Here is a 20,870-nt window from a genome sequence, read left to right as displayed (position 1 = left end):
TGGCCCGAGGCTCCACCCCTCCTGCCTTGCAGTTGGGGCAGGGATGCTAGGCTCAGGTCGCCAGGGGTGAGGCAAGCCCAGCGTCCCGCGCCCAGGCCTCTGGCCAGAAGCCCTTCCCCTCCCACTGCACGGCTGGGGCGCAGAAGCTGGGTTCACATTGCCGGGGCAACACCACCAGCGTCCTGCCCTGGCCACTATGGACTCCGCCATCTTTGTCATGGAGTGATGGTTAATTTACATATTACTCTTTCATTAGATAGGATTCTTTGATAATTGTATTATATGGAAGTAACAGAACTGACTGTTTTCCCCACATGTGAGAGACTTAATGATTTACTTTCATAACCGTATTTTATTTTTAAAATGACTCATTTTCTTTCTCTTTGCCAATGATTATGGTTCTGAAAATCATATAGAGGCTTTCACCAGAATAGAAGGCTTCTAATTTGAGGATCTTAGTTAGAGGAGTATTTAGTTGTGTCTAGAAATAAGACCTGAGTATTTATTAGCTGTTTTCTTACACCACAATTTCCCTTGTGTTTTTTCTTAGGCCAAAGACGAAGAAGAAGCCTTTCTGGATTGGAGTGATGATGACGATGATGGATTTGATCCAAGCACGCTTCCAGATCCAGACAAGTACAGAAGCTCTGAAGAGTCAGACAGTGAAGAAACGGAAAATAATATTAGGTATGTCTCTACCTTTGGTGGCATTAAGTATATGAGTCTTCTCCGTTTAAGTCAAAAGATGTAGAAACAAATGTCTCATGCTCTTCTCGTCATTTTAAGGGCTCTCTTACTGTTTCTATAATCCCTGTCAACAAATGTAAGGGTGTTATAAAAGTTGTATTTTCTTTTTCTTTCTCTATTCTTTTTTTGCCTCTTGTCTCTTTCTGTGGGAATCCATTATGCTTAATTATTTGATGCACTAGGGCAGTGATGGCGAACCTATGACATGTGTGTCAGAGGTGACACGCGAACTCATTTTTTTGGCTGATTTTTCTTTGTTAAATGGCATTTAAATATATAAAATAAATATCAAAAATATAAGTCTTTGTTTTACGAGGGTTGCAAATACCAAAAATTTCTATATGTGACACGGCACCAGAGTTAAGTTAGGGTTTTTCAAAATGCTGACACGCCAAGCTCAAAGGTTCGCCATCACTGCATTAGGGTATGTTTAATGCAAACAGAAGCAGGATTCTATTTTGATTCACTGTCAAAGAACTCTGTTGAAAGTGTTGTTAAAAATTGTCTCTGAGTTTCTTCCTCTCTGTAAAAAATCAATAAAATATATTTTAAAGATAAATAAATAAATAATTGTCTCTGAGTTTTAAAAAGAGAGCCATTATACTTTCACATTCTATGATATAAAATTAAATAGCATATGCATAATATAATGGAAAGTTTATACATAAACAGCCCTTGGCAAATTCTCTCATTTTAAATTCTGTTCATTTGTAATGTGGACTTATTTGCTACCTGTCCAAAATAGATGAAATGTGATGAGTTGAATAATAGTGTGGCTTGTTCAGCATTTGTTTTCAGAATACTATGTATTAGATTACATTGAGAGTCTATTGATTTAAAAGTTGAGGACATGGAACTCATGGGCATTCTAAACCAATGTGTCTATTTAGGCAGAAGGTAGGTTCTAATGACAGATGAAGTTAATGTGATTGAAGGGAAGAGAAAGCTTGGTGGAACCCCTAAATGCTAGCCCAGGTAGAGTTGGAGAAATAGGCTACAGAGAGCTATAATCTGGTTTTAAGTAAGAACAACGTTAAGAAACAGTCATAAAAAGATTATCTCCCGAGAAGAAAATGCTGTAGGGGGATAACTTCAGTTATTCTTCATTTTAATCTTGTGCTCATTTAAATTATTCGGTAATAGTGAAAATGTCCAAAATGCAGTCTTACCAAGTAATGCTAGAAACTTAAGACATTTGCTATTAGACACTTAGGTAGTGGCTATAATAGTGTTCTAGTGTATTTGCTGACAAGAGAGTGAGAATTAGCTTTCCTACCACAGGAGGCACCATAGATAAATATAATTTGATTAGTATTTCAAGAAATGTATAGTCCTAACCGGTTTGGCTCAGTGGATAGAGTGACAGCCTGCGGACTGACAGGTCCTGGGTTCAATTCCAGTCAAGGGCATGTACCTTGGTTGCGGGCACAACCCCAGTGGAGGGTGTGCAGGAGGCAGCTGATCGATGTTTCTCTCTCATCGATGTTCCTAACTCTCTATCCCTCTCCCTTCCTCTCTGTAAAAAAAAAAAATCAATAAAAATATATTTTTTAAAAAAGTATAAATGTATGATATGGGCTTAAATAATTTAGTTCCAGGGCATATTCCTAATCTTTAGAAATTAACTTTTAAGAGTAAACATACATACTTTGCTTCAGAAAGTTCCTTAGTGTACCTGTCGAAACCTGAACTACACTGTGGTTAAGTTTGCTGCTCCTTTATGCTTACATAAATGTCTCTCTGTGAGAGTGGTTTAAGGGATCTCCATTCTGATAGATGTAATCTAACTTACACATATGGCTTTATATCATTAACTTCCAAATGTGTCTGTGTATGTTTACTCTCTGGAGGGAACATTAATCGGTTCTTCCAGTTTGTCATGCAGCCATACTTCTCTAACATCTCTAACACAGAGAACCAGCCTTTTAAGTATCCCTATGTATCTGATTCATAAGGAATTTTCCTAACATTTCATATGATAGTTTCTGGGTCATCCTTATTCTGTGTATAGCAGACATTTCATTTCATTCTCTGGCATTTCTTACTCTCAGATTGACATTTCCTTGCTACCACCTAGTTAATATGATTGGTTGTTTAATAGCGTTATGTGCGTTAGCCTCTTAATTAGCCTGTAAATGCTTTGTAGCTAGAAACTCAGTCATTTTGTACCAACACCTCCAGCTCCTCCAGCCTCTACTCCTATTCCTAACATTAATGTCATAGGCACAAAGAAGACCCTGAAATATTTGAATTGATTGATTGATAAAAACATATTTATAGAGTAAAAAAGATACATAGTAATAAACAGCTATGCAGTTGGTCCTAATAGCTTAAATGATACAGGAGATGACAGAATAGATGGGTGGAGAATTGGAGGAAGCCAAGTTCAGATGTTATTATGGTGATGTACATGGAGATAGAAGTACCTTCAGATGCCAAAGCATTCTGACTTAAAGATAAGCGTTCAGCCCTGCCTGGTGTGGCTTGGTTGTTTGGAGCATCATCCCATACACCAAAAGGTGATAGGTTCAATTCCCAGTCAGGGCATATACCCAGGTCCCCAAGTTGCAGGTTCAGTCCCTGACTGGGGCATGTGCGAGAGGCAACTGATTGTCTCCCCCCTCTCCTCCTCCATTCCTCCTTCCCTCTTTTTCCCTCCCTCCCTCCCTCCCTCCCTCCCTCTCTCTAAATAAAATAAACAAATAAACATGAAAAAAACCTTTTTTAAAAAGGTAAGGGTTTAGACAAAATATTTAAGCATTACATGAAAATTAAAATAGTTTTAATTCAGGCACAGCTAGTAGTAACTCTGCATCCTGTGGAAATTGAAAGGAATCGGTAAACTTACCATAAGCTGAAGAAAAATTCTTTTGTAGAAGAGAATATCAGCAAGGGCTTTATTCCTTTAGCCATTTAAAGGGCTTCTTTAGCGATTTGTCTTTTGCCTACTAACAGTGATTGGTCTAGTCAAACTCCTTATTCTATTCAAATAAAACAGTAATTTGTCCGTGATCACAATACAAGTGAGGGACAGTGTGAACTGCCCAGATCAAACAGATTCCCTAGTTCTAATACTCCAATCAAGTCATATGGAATTGCTCTAGCATTAGGAGAGGTAGCTCCGGAAAACTTCCTGAAGACAAGTTGGTTTTCATTTGGCTGAAAACCTGATCCATGGATAGGATAGATTAGACTAGAACATGGTTCCCCAGCATTAACATTACTGACATTCCGGCCCAGATCATTCTTTGGGGGGGTGGGAGAGAGTGCTTGGGAATGATTGTCGGCTGTTTAGCATCATCCCTGGCCTCTACCACTAGCACCTCCTCTGTCAGGACAACCAGAAAAATCTTCAGACATTGCAGATATCCCTTGGGGAGCAAACACCCACAGTTGAGAACCACTGAACTAGACCCAGAATGGCAGGTACCTATTTCCGGTGTTTAATTTCCCCATCCTTCATCCATTACTTTCCACTTGGCCCAAGCAATCCTTCTCAATGCAGCCTCTATTAATCAGTTGGGATTGGAACACAAGATCAAACCTGTTTGCCATTCCTGGGCTAGAAGGCAGGATTTTAGGGTAAGTTATATGTGAAATTTGTATTTGTAGTCTAATTTCCATTTTTCTCCTTTTGGCTCTTCTCTTAAAATCACCTCAATGATAATGAATAATGACATATATAAACTAAATCCAAAATTGTTTTGGTTAAGAAACATATTCACAAGTAAATCCATACACACTAGAATTTTGACAGTGGTAATTGCTGCCAGTACGGCTAATTATAACAGTAGCACCAGTACAGTTTCCTGGGTTGTTGCAGTTTGGCTCCATCTCTTTTCTTTGCCTTCCATGCATGACTAGATGCTACGATTTTATGGTGTTGGATTAGAGGGTCCTCCAGGCGTGCTCACAGGTTTTATTCGCTGCATTGTTTCTAGCCTCCACTTGGTAGTTTTAGGAACAGCGAGTGTTCTAGCCTTTTGGTCTTCTTTCGCGCAGTAGGTTATTCTCTGGGTATTAACTTTGCATTTTCAGAAATGAATGTACTCTTAAGGGACTAAGTACACCAAATGGAAAATGGCTATTACCAAGGTAATAGCATAGCTAGTTTCTTTGGAAGTTTTCTTTGTGTATTTTTTTCCCCTTCACTTTTGTGACATTCATAAATATTCAGTATGGGTAACACCTTTGTCTCTCTACATGGAAAGACACTTAGTAGGAAATAGGCAAAAGAGAGCCTTAATGGAGAATGGCTGAATCTGGAGTCAATAATTTCTCCTTAGGGAGGTCTGATAGGATTTTATACCTCTTTCCTCCTCAACTCAGTGCACAGCCACAGTCTATTTAAACCATCCTCCACCCTCTGTACAGTGATCAGAATTGTCATCTCTACCACTGAGATTCCAAAGGGATTCTGACGTGCAAGATTCAGGTCCTATAAGTTAGCATGACAAAGAGAGACTCTTGCTTTCAATATGGTCCCAGGGACAATGAAATAATGTCACCTTGAGGTCCTTTTAAGGAATTTTAAGAATGTCATCATTAATAGCTCAATTTATTATCAGATATAAAACTGTGAAATATGGGTGCAGAGGGGTGTCAGCTGGCTCGACCACAGCAAATGCCCAACCTAGTTGGAAGCTCTAAGCTTTGGTGTGTGCTGTTTTGCAAAACAAGTGTAGAGCTTTGATGCTCTCTTGTTTCTTTTCCTGTCTTCATCCTTGTTACAGATTGGTCCAGGATGGGCTTTGCTCTGTGGCTTTCACTTTGGCTCCTCCCTCGGAACCGGGGAATGAGCATAGGTAGAATTAATACAGGATGTTAGGATTTGTTGTTATTGTTATTAAAATAGAGACAGAAAAGTTTGGTAGGAAACCTAGCTCTTTGTTGCAGTTGACTTTATGACATCACAGAATTCACTAGTCTGCTAGGAACTACACAGAATTATATATTCTTATCTCTAGTGAGTTTTCATGTAGACTTTTATACCTTTTGAGGAAAAATGATCTCAAATATTGCAATGGTCTTTCTGCTCATAAATGATTTTTCATTTCTCTGTCTTCCAAATATTCCATACAATGTAGTTATACTGCTTTCACAATAAAAATATTTAGACAATTTTCTACATGTGTTGTCAAGAACTGGAGTAAGAACCTTCAACGTTATTTAAATCACATTCTACTTAAGAGTTAAAAATACCCATTTGATCTGTTAGTCCCTAGCTTGTTGTAATATTTCCTCCATCCATTCTTTCAACTAAAAAAAAATTTTAATAGCTGTCATGTGCCAGGCATAGTGAGTGCAGGTACAGAGGATAAAACATTAAGCAAGGGCCCGGTCGGTTTGGCTCAATTGGTTGAGCATTGTCCCATGCACCAAAAGGTCATTTGTTTGATTCCCAGTCAAGGCATCCGCCAGAGTTGTGGGCTCGATCCCCAGTAGGGGGTGGGCAGAAGGCAGCCTATCGATGTTTCTCTCTCATTCATGTTTCTGTCTCTCTCTCTCTCTCCCTTCCTCTTTCTCTGAAATCAATAAAAACATTTAAAAACAAATACACACAAAACACTAAGCAAGAAAAATACCTTTCCTGCTTTCATAGTTTTCAGGTCAGTGGAGGTGACAGGGAGCTAAGCACGGAATTACAAAGCTGTGTGATGGGTCCGTGCTGTGATTTGTGCCCTGAGGCGGGCAGTGGGGAGGGTGGGAAGTAGGGAATGGATCAGGCAAGTGTGGACCTAACCTGAGCTTGATGGGAATCCAGAAGAGCTTTCTAAGGGAGGTGACATCAAAACTAAGCCTGAAGGAAGTTTAGGACTTACCCTTCTAGAATTTGAGGCAAGAGTGTCTAACCATATTTCAGTTAAACTCTTTTTTCAATAAAATGGTTCCTTTTAGCTGTGCCTTGCAAGCTGAGAGGTTTGGTTCTGAGCATGGAATATGAGATTGATTTTTGTATATCTAGGAGCATTCATCATGCTGGTTTATGGCCATCTTCATGTGAATTGCTAATGATGTGAAAATTTGCAAAGTATTGAATTTGATGAAAAAGAAGCAGCTGGATATTCCAGATATTCATTATGCAAATTAAGTTTTTAATATTTATAATCTTAACCTTTTTCTAACAAAAAAAAGGAAAAAGAAAAAGGTTGTGCTTAGACGCTTACTGACTTACATCAATCTTTTCTTCACAGACCATGGTCTTTGGCTAAGGCAACCAGGTTGCTTTATAAAGAACTGTTACATTGTGGGGTGTTTAGTAGGTCACATAAGACCCATCAAATGCATCTATAATTTGTACTGATACTATTGGCATCATTTAGCCATGATAAATTCTGTGTGGATTGACACCTTTTCCTGTTCAGAGTAAATGTTTCACATCTTAATACATTTAGCTGTTCTTTTTGCCTGGTCTGTCCGACACAGCTCTAAGCCAGAAGACTGGTCAAGGATTTTTGTCTGTTTTTTTCATTCTGGGGTTTTTGTTTGGTTTTGTTTTTAAAATCTGTTCCATATACGTTTCTGTTTTGGGGTGAACTTGCCTATCTTTGAAAGGTATCTCTTACATAAAGGAGATGAACCACTTTAATCTCTGTGGTTTCACCTAATGTTAATGTAAATTTTGGCCTGGTAACTATTCTTCCAAGATTTTATAGCAACTTTGTAATACATGGAAGACTTTTCGCCTGGAAAAGAAATGAATATGAGTCAAAAGAGAATTTCTGGGGAAGGAAATTCCTAGAAAGCATTTTCATTTCCTTCTTAACTATTTTGGGAGCTGGTATGTTACATTAAATATTCTATATAAATTTCAGTGGGATTATTGGTGCCAAATATAGGGGGTGATTTTTAAAAGAATTTTTCTTTTTAGAGTCTGGATACTATTAAAAGAAAAATACTTATTGACTATAGTTTCCCCTGACTTGAATCCTATTGGTTGGTGAATTTAGTTGAGGTGGGCAGATCACTAAGATGGACGAATGGCTTGGATGCGTTGAAAGAAGTTGGCTCAGCTTAATGCTATATTGACTTTACTGTGTGCCTGCCATTCTTTCCTTTTACTCGTTTTAACTTTAGGAGATTTATCCCTGACGGCTTCCAAGAGAAAATCTCGATCATTCTCTTTATTGGTAAAATACAGAGTTCCACAAATTATCAAATTTCATAGAGCTTTTATCAGAACTTAATATGAATTGTAGATAAAAGGAGGAATTAATTTACTTGACTTTCTTTAAATTATATTCCTTTGGTTTTTCTCCCTTATGCTAATGCCCTAAAAATAAAACAAGAATATCATGTGTGACATGTAGCATGAATGGAGAAACTTCCAAGGAAGATTGTTGGGGTGGAGTATTATATGCTTGGTGCTTTTAGGGGAAAGGTTGCTACCCATTGAAGAAGGAAGGTGTTATTTCCCAAGGTGAGGTTTGGGAAGGGGAAGTTGTATTTTGTGAAATTGGGGTTTTGAAAGCTCGCAGCTTGATCTTACTTGGCATCTTCAGTTATTGCTCTGCACTCTCTATTCCTCTGTCATTTAGGGACCCATTGAATGACTGTCACTCAATGACAGTTATGAGTTTGTTATGTTTCACAAGTGCTAGGATCGCTAAGATGGACGAATGGCTTGGATGTGTGAGGCCAGGATGAGCCATCCGGCAAGGGTGATGAACCACTGCGGGCTTCTCCTGGCTGCTGCCCTGATTCTGGTGCAGGCAGCTTTGTTTTCACTGAAAGACCTTGAGGAAGACACTCTCTGGGGACCGTCCTTTGCCTTTCCCTTTCCTTCATGTGGCATGCATTCAGACCAATGACCATATAGTTTCCCTGTCCACTCCCCTTTAGGATTTTAGGTTGTACCCAGGCTTCGGTTTTTGGTTCTGTTGTTTGATTTTGTTTCTGCCATTATAAGTAATTTTTTAAAGGACAACTTTTGTTGAAAATTGGGTAATTTCTCTCTTGATGAAATCATTGGAAGGACTAATACAGAGTAAGACTATAGTGCTAAACTTAATTTTTCCAGATAGCTGGAACACTGGGGATGTGCTTGGGTAGGTGATGATCTTGAATATTGAAAACTAATCAGTGAAAATAGTTGAGAAGAAAAGCCAATGTGCTCCTGGGGAGCACAAAATGGTTTACACACAGATTAGTAACAAGAAAAATACGTAATGCAACCCAACTTGTTGGTGTTTACGAGTTTTGTTTTTATAAATCTGGGAGAAGAGAAATAATTATATATATTTTCTGTATTGCTGCAGAGCAGGGATTCTTAACCTGGAGTCTGTGGATGAGCTTTAGGGACATCTCAAACATCTTGAAATTGTTCCCAAAATGATGGTGTGGGTGTACAGGCAGCATAGACACTCCCCTTCACTTATCTGTGAAGGGTCATGAATTTTTATCCAGTTCTCAAGTGTGTTTGTGAACCAAATAGATTGGGGACCAAAACGTTGTTCCAATCCCAAATGATGCGGGCATTTGTAACACATGTACGTTTTAGAAGGAAACGTCCATGGATCAGTAGTCTGATTGCAGTCCTCTGCCTTCTATATCCTCACCACCCCCAGCGTTTTCTGATTATTAGAATTCTGATCTAAGAGGACATCTTCTGCTCTTGCGGTTACATTTGTAGTGAACTCTGAGCCAATAAATCTTTCTTTGACTAAATTGTTTTTAAGTACCGAGTGTTAGAAAAGACGTTAAAGGACATGATACATTTTCAGTTCCATTTCTGTATGCCTTCACCATCAGAATGAAGCTGGGCAGATTTTATGGAATGTACTGCAGTAATTAATCTTCATTAGGACTGTTGCCACAGCCTTGGAAATTAAAATTTATGATGAGGGGGAAAATCTCTGGCATAACATATTGGAATACTAGAGTGCCAATACTTAAAAGACATGTATAAAGATTTCTGAGAATATTTTAGTGGTCTCAAGATCATTTATTATTAGCTTAAAGTTCTTTAGGAAAATGTCTAAGCTACATTTATTGATATGAATGTAAGAGGGGTAGTTTTATACAAATAAGACACAAACTAGACATTCAGGTACTGTGCTCTTGGTAGCTTTCCACACACAATTTGGCAGCATGTTGGAAAAGGACACCCAAAGGTTTCTGTGTGGCTGAATATCCACTGTTCTCCACCTCCATCTTCAGCTAGTGTGCAGCTAGAACATTCCACGGTTTCCCTGATGTATTTTCTTTGTGTTCCAAAAGAGAGAGAAAAGCAAGAGTTTCAAAAGCTGTGCAGACACTACAGTAAAGGTACTGTGCTTTCTTAGCAGCCTCCTTGTCCTGGCTTTTGTTAGATTTTTTAAAATGGAGAGAGAGAGAGAGAGAGAAAGAGAGAGAGAGAGAGAGAGATTGATTCATTTGTTGTTCCACTTATTGATGCAGTCATTGGTTGATTCTTGTATGTGCCCTGACCCAGGATCAAACTTGCAACCTTGGTGTATCAGGACAATGCTCTAACCAACTGAGCTACCCTGCCAGGACCTAGATTTCTGAATAGGCTTGTAAAGTGATGTTACTTTCCCATTTTTCTGCAGTAAAACACAAACACACCCCACTGAATGCAGCCACTGCAGAGGTTGGGAGCTGTAACAGGAGGCATCATGACACCTGGCTGCACAGCCTCCTTTCCAGTGTCAGGCTTACAATCTCCAGTGATTTCGGTTGCCTTTTTATAACTTCATTATTGGACCTGCTTGCCCCTGTGTCCTTGGAAGTTTGGTGCTCACTCTGCTGTGCTGTTTCTGTAAAGCTCTGCATATTCCTGGGAAGAAGTCCATAGGTTTTCCCAGCAGATCTTTTTCTTCTATGGTGCCTTGACCCCAATCATTCAGACAGCGCTTGAAACATTCTCAAGGCTTGAAGGAGTGGTCCTCAGTGCAGCATTGTAGCCGAGGGAGTGTGTTACAGATGCTCTGGCCCCTTTTTATTGGCGTTAATTTATACATTGTTTATTTAAAGTATACTCTTTATCAATAAGCCCATTCCTGTTCATAGCAGGTACGGATGACGTTCTTCTTGGTGCAGTGTATCATTTGTCTCCTCCCTTTCCATGTCTGTGAGCCTTGGCAAAGGCTTCCTAAGGAGAGAGAGAATTTTTAAAAATCAGGGGAATAAGACCTAGTTTCCTCTATCTAGAAAATTATGGTATCAGTGAATCAGTCTACCTCCTTTGCCTTTCTGTATCAGTACATAGGAATGCAAACCATATCTGTTCCTGGCAGAATGATCTCAGGAGCATCTGTGTTACAAAAATAGTTGCTATAGCAGGTGTAAGATAGGCATTGCAGGAGCTTCTATGAACTAACAGACTGAATGCCTTGCCCACATTCACCACTGCATGTAATTTGGAAATAAATGATGGTATGTTATCATAAACTTTGCAATATGGGGAGATGTAGGAGTTTGGAAAATTAAGTCTGTGTTAGAACAAAGACAGGCTACTTGACCCTGTGGGGAAACTGGCTTTTGGGGTCCGATAAACAGACCTGAAGCTTAAGAAACTTAAGACCTGAATGTTTTCTAAGAAAAGAATCTTACTTTCTTTTACAAGTTACTTAACCCTTTGCACACCATAAGCATCTATAGACACAAGTAAATTCAAAATATCATTGCACGTTTGTATGGTTTCCATTTTGGACATGTGGCAGTTAACTGGTTAATGACAAATTATTTAACCTCTTGACCCCCAGTTTTAATTACCAGTCAAATGAGGATAATTCTTATGTTGCAAGGTTATCATGAAAATCTAATAAGGTATAAAGAATGCAGCATATGTTGCTACTAGGGTCACTAATCTATGCTGATCAATTTAATTACTAAAAGTAAAACAGTGTTAGAAGTTTTTAAATAAGTATGTACATTTACAAAAATATAATTTAATGTCCTCTCAGAAATCGGCTTTCCATTTTCTTTCTCATCAAAACCATTCGTTGAGCTGCATGTGACATGGCAGGCCCTCTATTCAAAACAGTCTGCAAAAATGTCTTCCAGACTATGTTGAAATGATGAATAATAGAGTAAAAAAAATAATGTCATGTAATATATTGCATCCAACATATGGGTAGAGTCTGTATCACCAAACTGGAATTATTGAGGCATTCAGTAAAAGGAAAGCTGTAATGTGTTCCTGGCATCCTATATAATAAAGAGCTAATATGCAAATGGTCATCATGCCCTCATGCCGTCACACCGTAAAGGCTCAGACACTCAACACTGGGGAGAGAGGAATGGGAATCAGCCAGCCACAAATGAGCTCGTGAGAGAGGAATGGGAACCAGCCAGGCAAAAATGAGCTCGTGAGAGAGGAATAGGAACCAGCCAGGCACAAATGAGCTCCTGAGAGAGGAATGGGGATCAGCCAGGCACAAATGAGCTTGTTAGAGAGGAATGGGGATCAGCCAGGCACAAATGAGCTTGTGAGAGAGGAATGGGAACCAGCCAGGCTGCGGCCCGAGAGAGGGACAAGCCACCTGCCCTGCGGTTCCGGGTGGCTGCGGCCAGCCCAGGCAAAGCAGCTTGGGTCCTGGGTTCCTGCAGCCAGCCAGAGGGAGGGAAGCCCGAGTTCCAGGTGGCTGTGACTGGCCAGAGGAGGGTATCCTGGGTCCTGGGTGTGGGGTAAGGCAGAGGCGGTTAGGGGCAATCGGGACAGCAGGGGAGCAGTTGCCGGCAATCAGGCCAGTAGGGGGGCAGTTAGGGGCGATCAGGCAGGCAGGCAGGTAGGCAGAGGTGGTTAAGGGCAATCAGGAGGGCAGGCAGGTAGGCAGAGGTGGTTAAGGGCAATCAGGAAGGCAGGCAGGTGAGTGGTTAGGAGCCAGCAGTCCCGGATTGTGAGAGGCAGTCAGACATCCCCCGAGGGGTCCTGGATTGGAGAGGGTGCAGGCCAGGCTGAGGGACACCGAATTTCATGCACTGGGCCTCTAGTAGAGTAATAAGGAAGATAGACTAGCTCCCAGCCCTCTTAAAGCTTACAGTCTGGTGAGGGAGACCATAAAGAAGTAAACAAAAAGTAGAAAAGAGATGGTGATGAGGACCATGAAAATGGTAACTGTAGGATAATGAGAGGGGTTGGGAGAATTCACTTTGTATGAGGTGTTTAGTAAAAGCTTCTTTGGGGTGACACCTGAAGAATTATTGAAAGCCTTCTTTTTAGGTAAAGAAGGAATGATACATGCTAACATACTAACCATTAATTCCTTTGACATTTATTAAAATTTAAGTATTTACCCTAACAGCATAATCATGACTGTACAATTATGTATATTCCTGCCAGAGGTGATTTCTCAGCTTCTGTTCATCCCATCATCCTCCAACCATGTGTCTATCCAATGGTGATGCTAGTTGGCTTCATGGAAGGTGATGAGGGTAAGAAACAGCTGCTGTTCTAGTCCCCGGGGGGCAACTCATTAGAAAGGCATATGCCATCCCGACGTTTCTGAGAACAGAGAGTGGAGCTGAGATGGTCTGAGTACCCCAGGTGAAGGCTGGAAACATATGCAGGTTCTGAACTAAAGTGACATATCATTCGTTAGGGATAAGAGGAGAAAACACTAATGTATTTTATGCTTAATAATTTGTTGTAATTTGTTGATGGTATACCAACTCTTGAACTATGTATATCTTTTTATTAATAGACTTTTTAGAAATTTTAGTTTTTACAATAAAAATTGAATGAAATTTTTGCCTCTCTCTCCCTCCCCACCCCAGCCTTTCCTATTACCAATATTTTGTTGTTTGCAACCTCTCAAAGCTATGGTTTCTTGTCAGAAATAAGACTAATAATAATAGGCTTAATTATTTTAATTCATTTTATAGGGAGAGAGAGAAACATCAATGTGAGAAACATCTATGTGTTGGTTGCCTTCCACATACACCCCAACCAGGGATTGAACCTGCAACCTGGGGTGTACCCTGACCGCGACTTAAACCCATGACCTAACCCCATGACCTTCCTGTGCATGGGACAAGGCTCCAGCCAACACAGCCACATTGGCCAGGGCAATAGACTTAATTTTAATAAAAGCACCAAAGACTATTGTTGCTGAGATTTTGCAAATTATATAAACCTAGGAACTGATTGAATACGCTGCCTGGTGATGAGGGAAAAGCTCTACGCTAAAGATGCCTGTTTTTAAAGTCATTAGCATTATGGGAGCTGCTTGAAATACTGACCTGCATGAGAATGCTCAGAATGAATATGTAAAATGAGAATAGTAGAGAACCAAGGATGCAGCTTAGAAATATGGACATTGAAGCAATGGACAGAGGAAGAGGAAGCTAAGAAGGTACAACCAAGGAGGTAGTAGTCAACATTTAGGTACTTAAAATTTAGATGACTTTCCATTACATCTCTTAGGGAAGCTGCAGTAATGGTATCATTTTGACTGTCCCCTGGCTGGGTGTTAACTCAGTAGAAGTCATGTGTTTGGAAAAATGAGTACTGAATATAGCCATAATATGACCATTTATTTAATTTTGAAAAATATATGCAAAGCCAAAGTTTAGAAAACCGGGAACTTGTACTATTAACAGAAGGATTGGTGAGGAGAGAGGAGCCTGCACCCTCACACACGGACTGAGTGCTCTGGGGTGCTACCATGGCAATGTGCTCCTCCACAGCTGTTTCAGAAATTGAATTAGAAACGTCTGTTGAAACATAGCCTCCTTCATTGCAGTGGCAGGAGTTCTCACGGCTTAGAACAACCCCAACAGGACATGATTTCTATCATTCACATATGTGGACATTTATTGATGACTTTTATTCAGGTTATCTTTATAGATGAAGGTAACAAACAGCCCCAGGCTTCAAAAAGCTAACAATTTAGTAGACACAGGGAAGAGATCTACTCTCTAATATCACTCAGAGTGAGTGCCATGGGAGAGCACAGGCAGTGCATAAAGTGGTGCAATCATGTAGGATGGAGTCATTGAGGATGAGGTGACATTTGAAGTGGGTTTTGAAGGATAAGGAGGATTTAGATAGTTATAAAATAGAAAGAGGGAATCCAAATGGAGACAAAAGAAGGTGAGAACCTAGAGCATGTTTAGGGAATAACAAGTAGTCCAAAAGAACATAATAGTTATAGAGGCAGGCCTAAGCCAGATCATGAAAGTCCTTAAAAATTATCCTATCTAATAAAAGAGAAACATGGTAATTAGCCGTACATCCGCTACCCTTCCCATTGGCTAATCAGGGCGATATACAAATTAACTGCCAGCCAAGAAGGCGGCCAGCAGCCAGGCAGCTTGAAACTAACATGAGGCTTGCTTGCTTCAGTGACAGAGGAAACCAACGTTCCCCGCCTGCCTTGCCGGCCTCTTAGCCTGCAGTTTGAAACATTGTAACAAATATAGAAGCTAAACAAAACCCCAGAAACCTGCTTTCAGTGAGCCGGGATCTCAGAGCTGGAGTTGAAACAGTGTTTCGATTATAGAACCCAAACAAACCAGATACCTGCTTTCAGCAGCAGAGGCTTCAGAGCTGGAGCCAGAGCTAAAGCTGGCCCAGAATAAAAAAAGAAAAAGAAAAAAAGGAGCAGTTGGGAGCTTCAGTCAACCGCCAGCCTGAAAACAGCCCTCAGCCCCTCACCCAGACTGGCCAGGCACCCCAGTGGGGACCCCCACCCTGATTCAGGACACCCTTCAGGGCAAACCAGCCGGCCACCACCCGTGCACCAGTCCTCTATCCTATATAGTAAAAGGGTAATATGCCTCCCAGCACCGGGATCAGCGGAGCCGCGAGGCCTCCCGGAACTGGGATCAGCATGATTGGGGGCAGCGCCCAAACCCCCTGATTACCTTGCGGCTCTGTGTGTGATAGGGGGCGGGGCCACAACCTCCCTATCCGCCCTGCTGTGTTCATGACAGGGGAAGGCACCCCAACCCCCTGATCAGCCCTGCTCTGTGCCTGATAGGGGAGAGCTCCCCAACCCCCTGATCGCCCTGCAGCTCTGTGTGTGACGGGGTAGAGCCATAACCTCTCCATCGGCCCTGCCCTGAGTGTGACAGTGGCGGCACTCCAACCCCCTGATCTGCCCTGCTCTGTGTATGACGGGGCGGTGCCCCAACTCCCCCATCAGCCCTGCTCTGAGCCCGACCAGGGGCTGCACCTAGGGATTGGGCCTGCCCTCTTCCACCCGGGAGCAGGCCTAAGCCAGCAGGTCGTTATCTCCCGAGGGGTCCCAGACTGTGAGAGGGCACAGGCTGGGCTGAGGGACCCCCCCCCGCCCCGAGTGAACAAATTTTTGTGCACTGGGCCTCTAGTCTATATATATTAAAAGCCTAAGCGACCATTACGACTGGTCAACCGAATGACTGGTTGACTGGTCGCTACGACGATGCACTGACCACGAGGGGCAGATGCTCAACACAGGAGCTGCCCCTGATGGTCCGGGGGCTCCCATAGCCAACCTCCGTGGCAGGCCAACCTTCTGTGGTCCCTCCCCACGGCCAGTTGGTCCCTATCGGCCCCGATCGCCGGCCAGGCCAAGGGACCCCACCCATGATTGAGTTCGTGCACCGAGCCTCTAGTAATAAATAATACTATAAGCAGTCACTGAAATGGTTATGAAGAATTACAAGAGCCAGGGTGATTATTTCAGCATGTCAAGGAGTTAGTAGCCAACATTTAAGAAGACTGCTTTTTAACTTTTTCTTGGTGGATAGTAGGCATGGAAACCAGTATTGAACAACTTCTTTAGAGCCCATGTAAAACTGAAATGTAAAACTAGCCAAAACTTCTACAAATTTCTCCATGTGGTTTGTGGAGCAGCGTTATCAAATCTAGAAAACTAACTTCTAACCTTTCATCACCACCGAGAACGTCTGCTTTCAACACTAATGGTCCCTATGTTTTGAAAGACTTGTCTTTCACATTTGTTTCATTAATAAAGAGATAATTTTCATTCCACTCAAGCTTCTGAAGTGTAAAGTATGTACAAAGCTCAGTTAATATAATTCTAGCCAAAAGAAAAGAAATACCAGAATTTAGTCTGTGGCACATAGTTGCAGGTGTTTTGTGACACTGAAAATTACCCATGACACATCTGTCCTGAGCTAAGAAGCCTTACCTTTCCCCATACTTGTATGGGTCCCGGGTTGACACGTAAGTGGAACACTTACTCTCTATGCTCCTGAGCTTTGTGAAATTATGGAGAATAATTGACATATACCTTGCTGCCCAGACTACTTTTTCCTTCAAATTTAAGTTTCTTTTTTTTATTGCAAAGAGCAATACAAGCTTAATACAGAAAAACAAAAACAAAAGATGCACGTACCAGCAGAAATAACATAAAAAAAAATCTCCCAAATCTTTTTCTATGCAAATATACATGCTGCCTTATTTCAACAAAGATTCTTTTTATAGTTTTATTACTGTTTTCAGTGTCGATAAAGAAATTCCTGCAACATTGTTTTTAATAGCTGCATCATGTTTCAGTTGAAATTTTATAACATATTTAACATATCAGTCCCTTATGATTGGATGTTTGGGTTTCCAACTTTCTGAAATTACAAATAGCTTTGCCTTGAATATCCAGTAACTAAATCTTTATACATATCCTTAATTATTTCCTGGGGATAAATTCCCAGAAGAGAAATTGCTGGGCATGCATACGTGAATGACTTTTGAAAGGCATTTGTAGTAATATACATTCTCACCCAGAAGTTTATATTCTGATTGAGAGTTAAGATGCTTTCTGGTGGGGAAAAAGTCACTTTAGTATTAGGAAGTAGCAAGTCTAGTAGCAAGTCAATTAGGAAGGTGCAAAATGGCTAATAAACAATTAACCTGTAGGAATTCAGAGGAAAGAAATCACTTTTAATAGGGAGCTTGGGTACCTTTCATAGAAGATGAGGAATTGAAGATGAGCCTTGAATCAGGGAGTACCCAGAGGGAGGGAGGAAGTGCCCTGCTCACAGAGGGGCACAGGTGGGAACACACAAGAAGTGTCTCTGACCTCATGAGTCAGAGCCACGCATGAGGACTGCCCAGAAGAGGGGCCAGGAGGAAGGCTGACCCTTGCGTGGTAACTCCAGGCGCCCTCCTTTTCCTGTTTCTCATATAACAGACTACGTTCTTGTCCTGGGTACAAGTACCTGAAAAAATTAAAATGTTGAAACCAGGAGTATCATATGAAATAAATCATGGCCCATTAGAATCAGCACAGAACTTTCTATGAAGGCCCCTTTCTGCTAAGAATTACTCTGCTAACTGAATCCCCATCACAGGGGACACTTTCATTTTCACCTTTCCAGTTGCTATTTTAAATGCAGTTATTTGTGGGTAACCTCAGTGTTGTCTGGTTTCTCTTTCCTCCAGTGGTGAGAGAGTGCGGCTGCTGAGTCAGCATTGGGCATTTCTGGGAGGTAAATGGGGAAATTAGTTTTGTTTTAAGCTGGTCATAACTGGATATGCTTACGAGGCACATTCACTTTGATATCCAGGCTGCCTTATGGAGTAATAGGCTCCATTGAAACTTGAGCAGTTTGTTCTCTTTTGGAATACATCATATGCTTGGACGATAATGTAATTTCTGTGATGTGTTTTTTCCCTCTGTATTATATAACAGCAATGTAAGAATTTATTTGAAAGGGATTGGCTTATAGTCCTGAGACCCATACAAGTATGGGGAAAGGTAAAGCTTCTTAGCTCAGGACAGGTGTGTCATGGGTAATTTTCAGCTTTCATGTATTGATCACTAATATGTTCTTACGGTTATATTATTGTATTTAATTTTTATAGCAGTTCTGCTAAGTAAATTATATAATCCCCATCTTTCAGATAAGGAAACTGAGGCTTAGAAATGTTAGTTGATTGGCCAAGGTCTGACTGTGTTCATGTCAAAACCAGTGTTCTTTCCACAGCTAATCCTTTCTATTACTGTTGACCAGTTCAAATTGCTTTGGGCTGAATTTAGAGTCATTCAGATCTGGGTGTGAATCCCACGGGTATAACATGGATCCAGTCATTTAACCTCTCTAAGCTCATTGTGGAATGAGTCTAAGGACTCCACACCAAGGGTTTTCATGAAGATAAATTTAATCTATGTAAAAAATTTAGTACAGAGCCAGACCCTTGAATAAATGGTTCCTACTGCCATTGCTGGGTTTTTATTTTGTTAATTTTGTATCTAGTAATTGGGTCATCTTGGAACACGATGATGGTATCTTAAAATCCTTTGAGGATGTTTTGCTTTCTTAATTTTTAATGTATCATGTGATTGACTCTATCTTCAGAAATTAGCTTTATTTTTATAGTCTATGCCTCAGGTGTGTGCAGAATACAGCAATAATGTTTATGCTTCCTTAAGACTTTGTGTGGGCCTTAGATGCAGATTTTAAATGGGGAAAATTTATTTGCTATCTTAATTTGTAATTTAACATTTCAGGTTCTGTTTTGGTCATGGTCTGTATATCACAACTTAATGCAACAGATAATAGAATTAGCACCTGGTATCCTGATATCTGTTAGCCCACAGACTGCTCCTAAAAAATGGCCCAACTTTAAAGAGGGAGATGGATGAGGCAGCACAAGCACAGATTGGAGCCAGACTGTAGACCTCTCAGCGTCCTCAAATGGTGGATGATACATCTCGTTTTCTAGAGTTATTATAAGGATTGGATGAGACAGTGTATGCAGACCCCCTGCAGGGGCCTGGTACCTGATGGGCCCTCCCTCCCGCCCACTGCTGGGAAGGTACTTAACTTATGACACAGATATCCTGACATTGTTGCAGTTTCTTTCCCTCTTGAATAATAGTATCCCTTTCCCAGCTATCTGTTATTGGTGATTTTGTCACGTTTTAAGTGTTTGATTTCATAACAATGAATTTAATTATGTACTCACAAAGTAAATCATTGGATTTGTTCTCACCAGTGATACCAAGAAGAAGCAGGGGATGAGGAAAAGGAACAACAGTGAAGTGGAGAACACGGGACTCACAAGTCGTAACAGAAAGAAGGCCAGGTGGGAAGTCTTAGAGCCGTTGGATACCGGCCTGTCTTTGGCAGAGGATGAAGAACTGGTGTTACATCTGCTCAAAAGTCAAAGCTAAATGCTTCCTGCTTCGTCTTCTCCGCAAGACCTCTGGTCATGGTTATGTGGACAAGAAGTTGAACAGCTGTCGTCTTTGGGGAAGTCAGATAACGTGAGTCCCAGGCCCAACGGACGCATTCCAGGCAGAAGTGACAGTCCCTGAGCCCCTTTCACAGCAAACTCCGAGTGAGGGTGGATCCTAAACGTCTTGATCCCTTTTTCCAGCATGTGCCCTGGTAGATCCTTCTCTTGGGCTTTAACCTGTGACATCTTGTCATTGGAAGTGCTTTCTTTGTTTTAATAGCAAGTTCTGGAGACCTTGTTTCGTTGTTAGGAATTTCTTTTCTTCTTATCTTACAAAAGTGTCTGTGCTGTTAAATAAAATTGCTCACAGTTTTGATTAATATCTTCAAAAGACAGAATACGATGGACCAGCCCTAAGAAAGACTGAGTATTTTTTAATTGAGATGATTAATAATAAACATATTTCCTATAAAATTATTGTTTCCATTGTGTCCACTAATATGAATGCATTCTCAAGGGAAGGTTCTTAAGATTAAATTCTTGGCCTATTCCTGAAACTGAATTTTCCATATTCTTAAATTGACCTCCTCAATGATGTCATTTAACTTTCACTTGGCAGATTTGCTAGCTCTCATTTATAAAATCTATAGATGTCCTGAATCTAAAACATGATCTAAAACCTCATCTCTTGGCATGTAGTAGCTTGCAGGCCTTCTGCAAGTGCCTCCTCAGCCATTTCCTCCAGCAAATGCAGCCGCCTGGGAGAGGCGGGGAGAATAAGACCCCACACGGAGGTGAGCAGGTGAAGGATGCGAGAGATGCTGACAGCGTCCTCTGAGCCCTGGGCTTCACTCATCTACTCCTTATCCTTCCCTGTATGTCAGGGCTCCGTACTTTTTCTTTTTAATTAAAAACTTTTAATTTCTGTTTTCACATTTTTCCTTTGTTTTGCTTGCAAAAGGAAAGGCGAGCTTGGCTCTTTCGCTTGTATATGATGCACAGCCCTTGGGCGTGGCAGTCCTGACCCCATTGTCCACTGGCTGCCTCAGGG

General features: G+C 41.0%; 1 protein-coding gene across 1 annotated transcript in view; it reads left to right on the top strand.

Annotated features, from left to right (window-relative positions):
• The window catches only part of DDX10 (DEAD-box helicase 10), a gene marked incomplete at its 5' end in the record, with an annotated part of 248,991 nt that extends 228,698 nt beyond the window's left edge, over positions 1–20,293 (top strand). The window contains 2 exons of the mRNA XM_006760820.2: positions 551–687; positions 19,637–20,293. Of these exons, the coding sequence (XP_006760883.1) occupies positions 551–687; positions 19,637–19,814 (315 nt within the window). The remainder of the gene's footprint in view (positions 1–550; positions 688–19,636) is intronic.
• Between the last annotated feature and the right edge of the window lie 577 nt (positions 20,294–20,870).

The sequence above is a fragment of the Myotis davidii genome, unplaced genomic scaffold, assembly GCF_000327345.1.
Source record: "Myotis davidii unplaced genomic scaffold, ASM32734v1 scaffold137, whole genome shotgun sequence".
Lineage (NCBI taxonomy): Eukaryota > Metazoa > Chordata > Mammalia > Chiroptera > Vespertilionidae > Myotis > Myotis davidii.
This window is presented reverse-complemented; position numbering and strand designations above follow the sequence as displayed.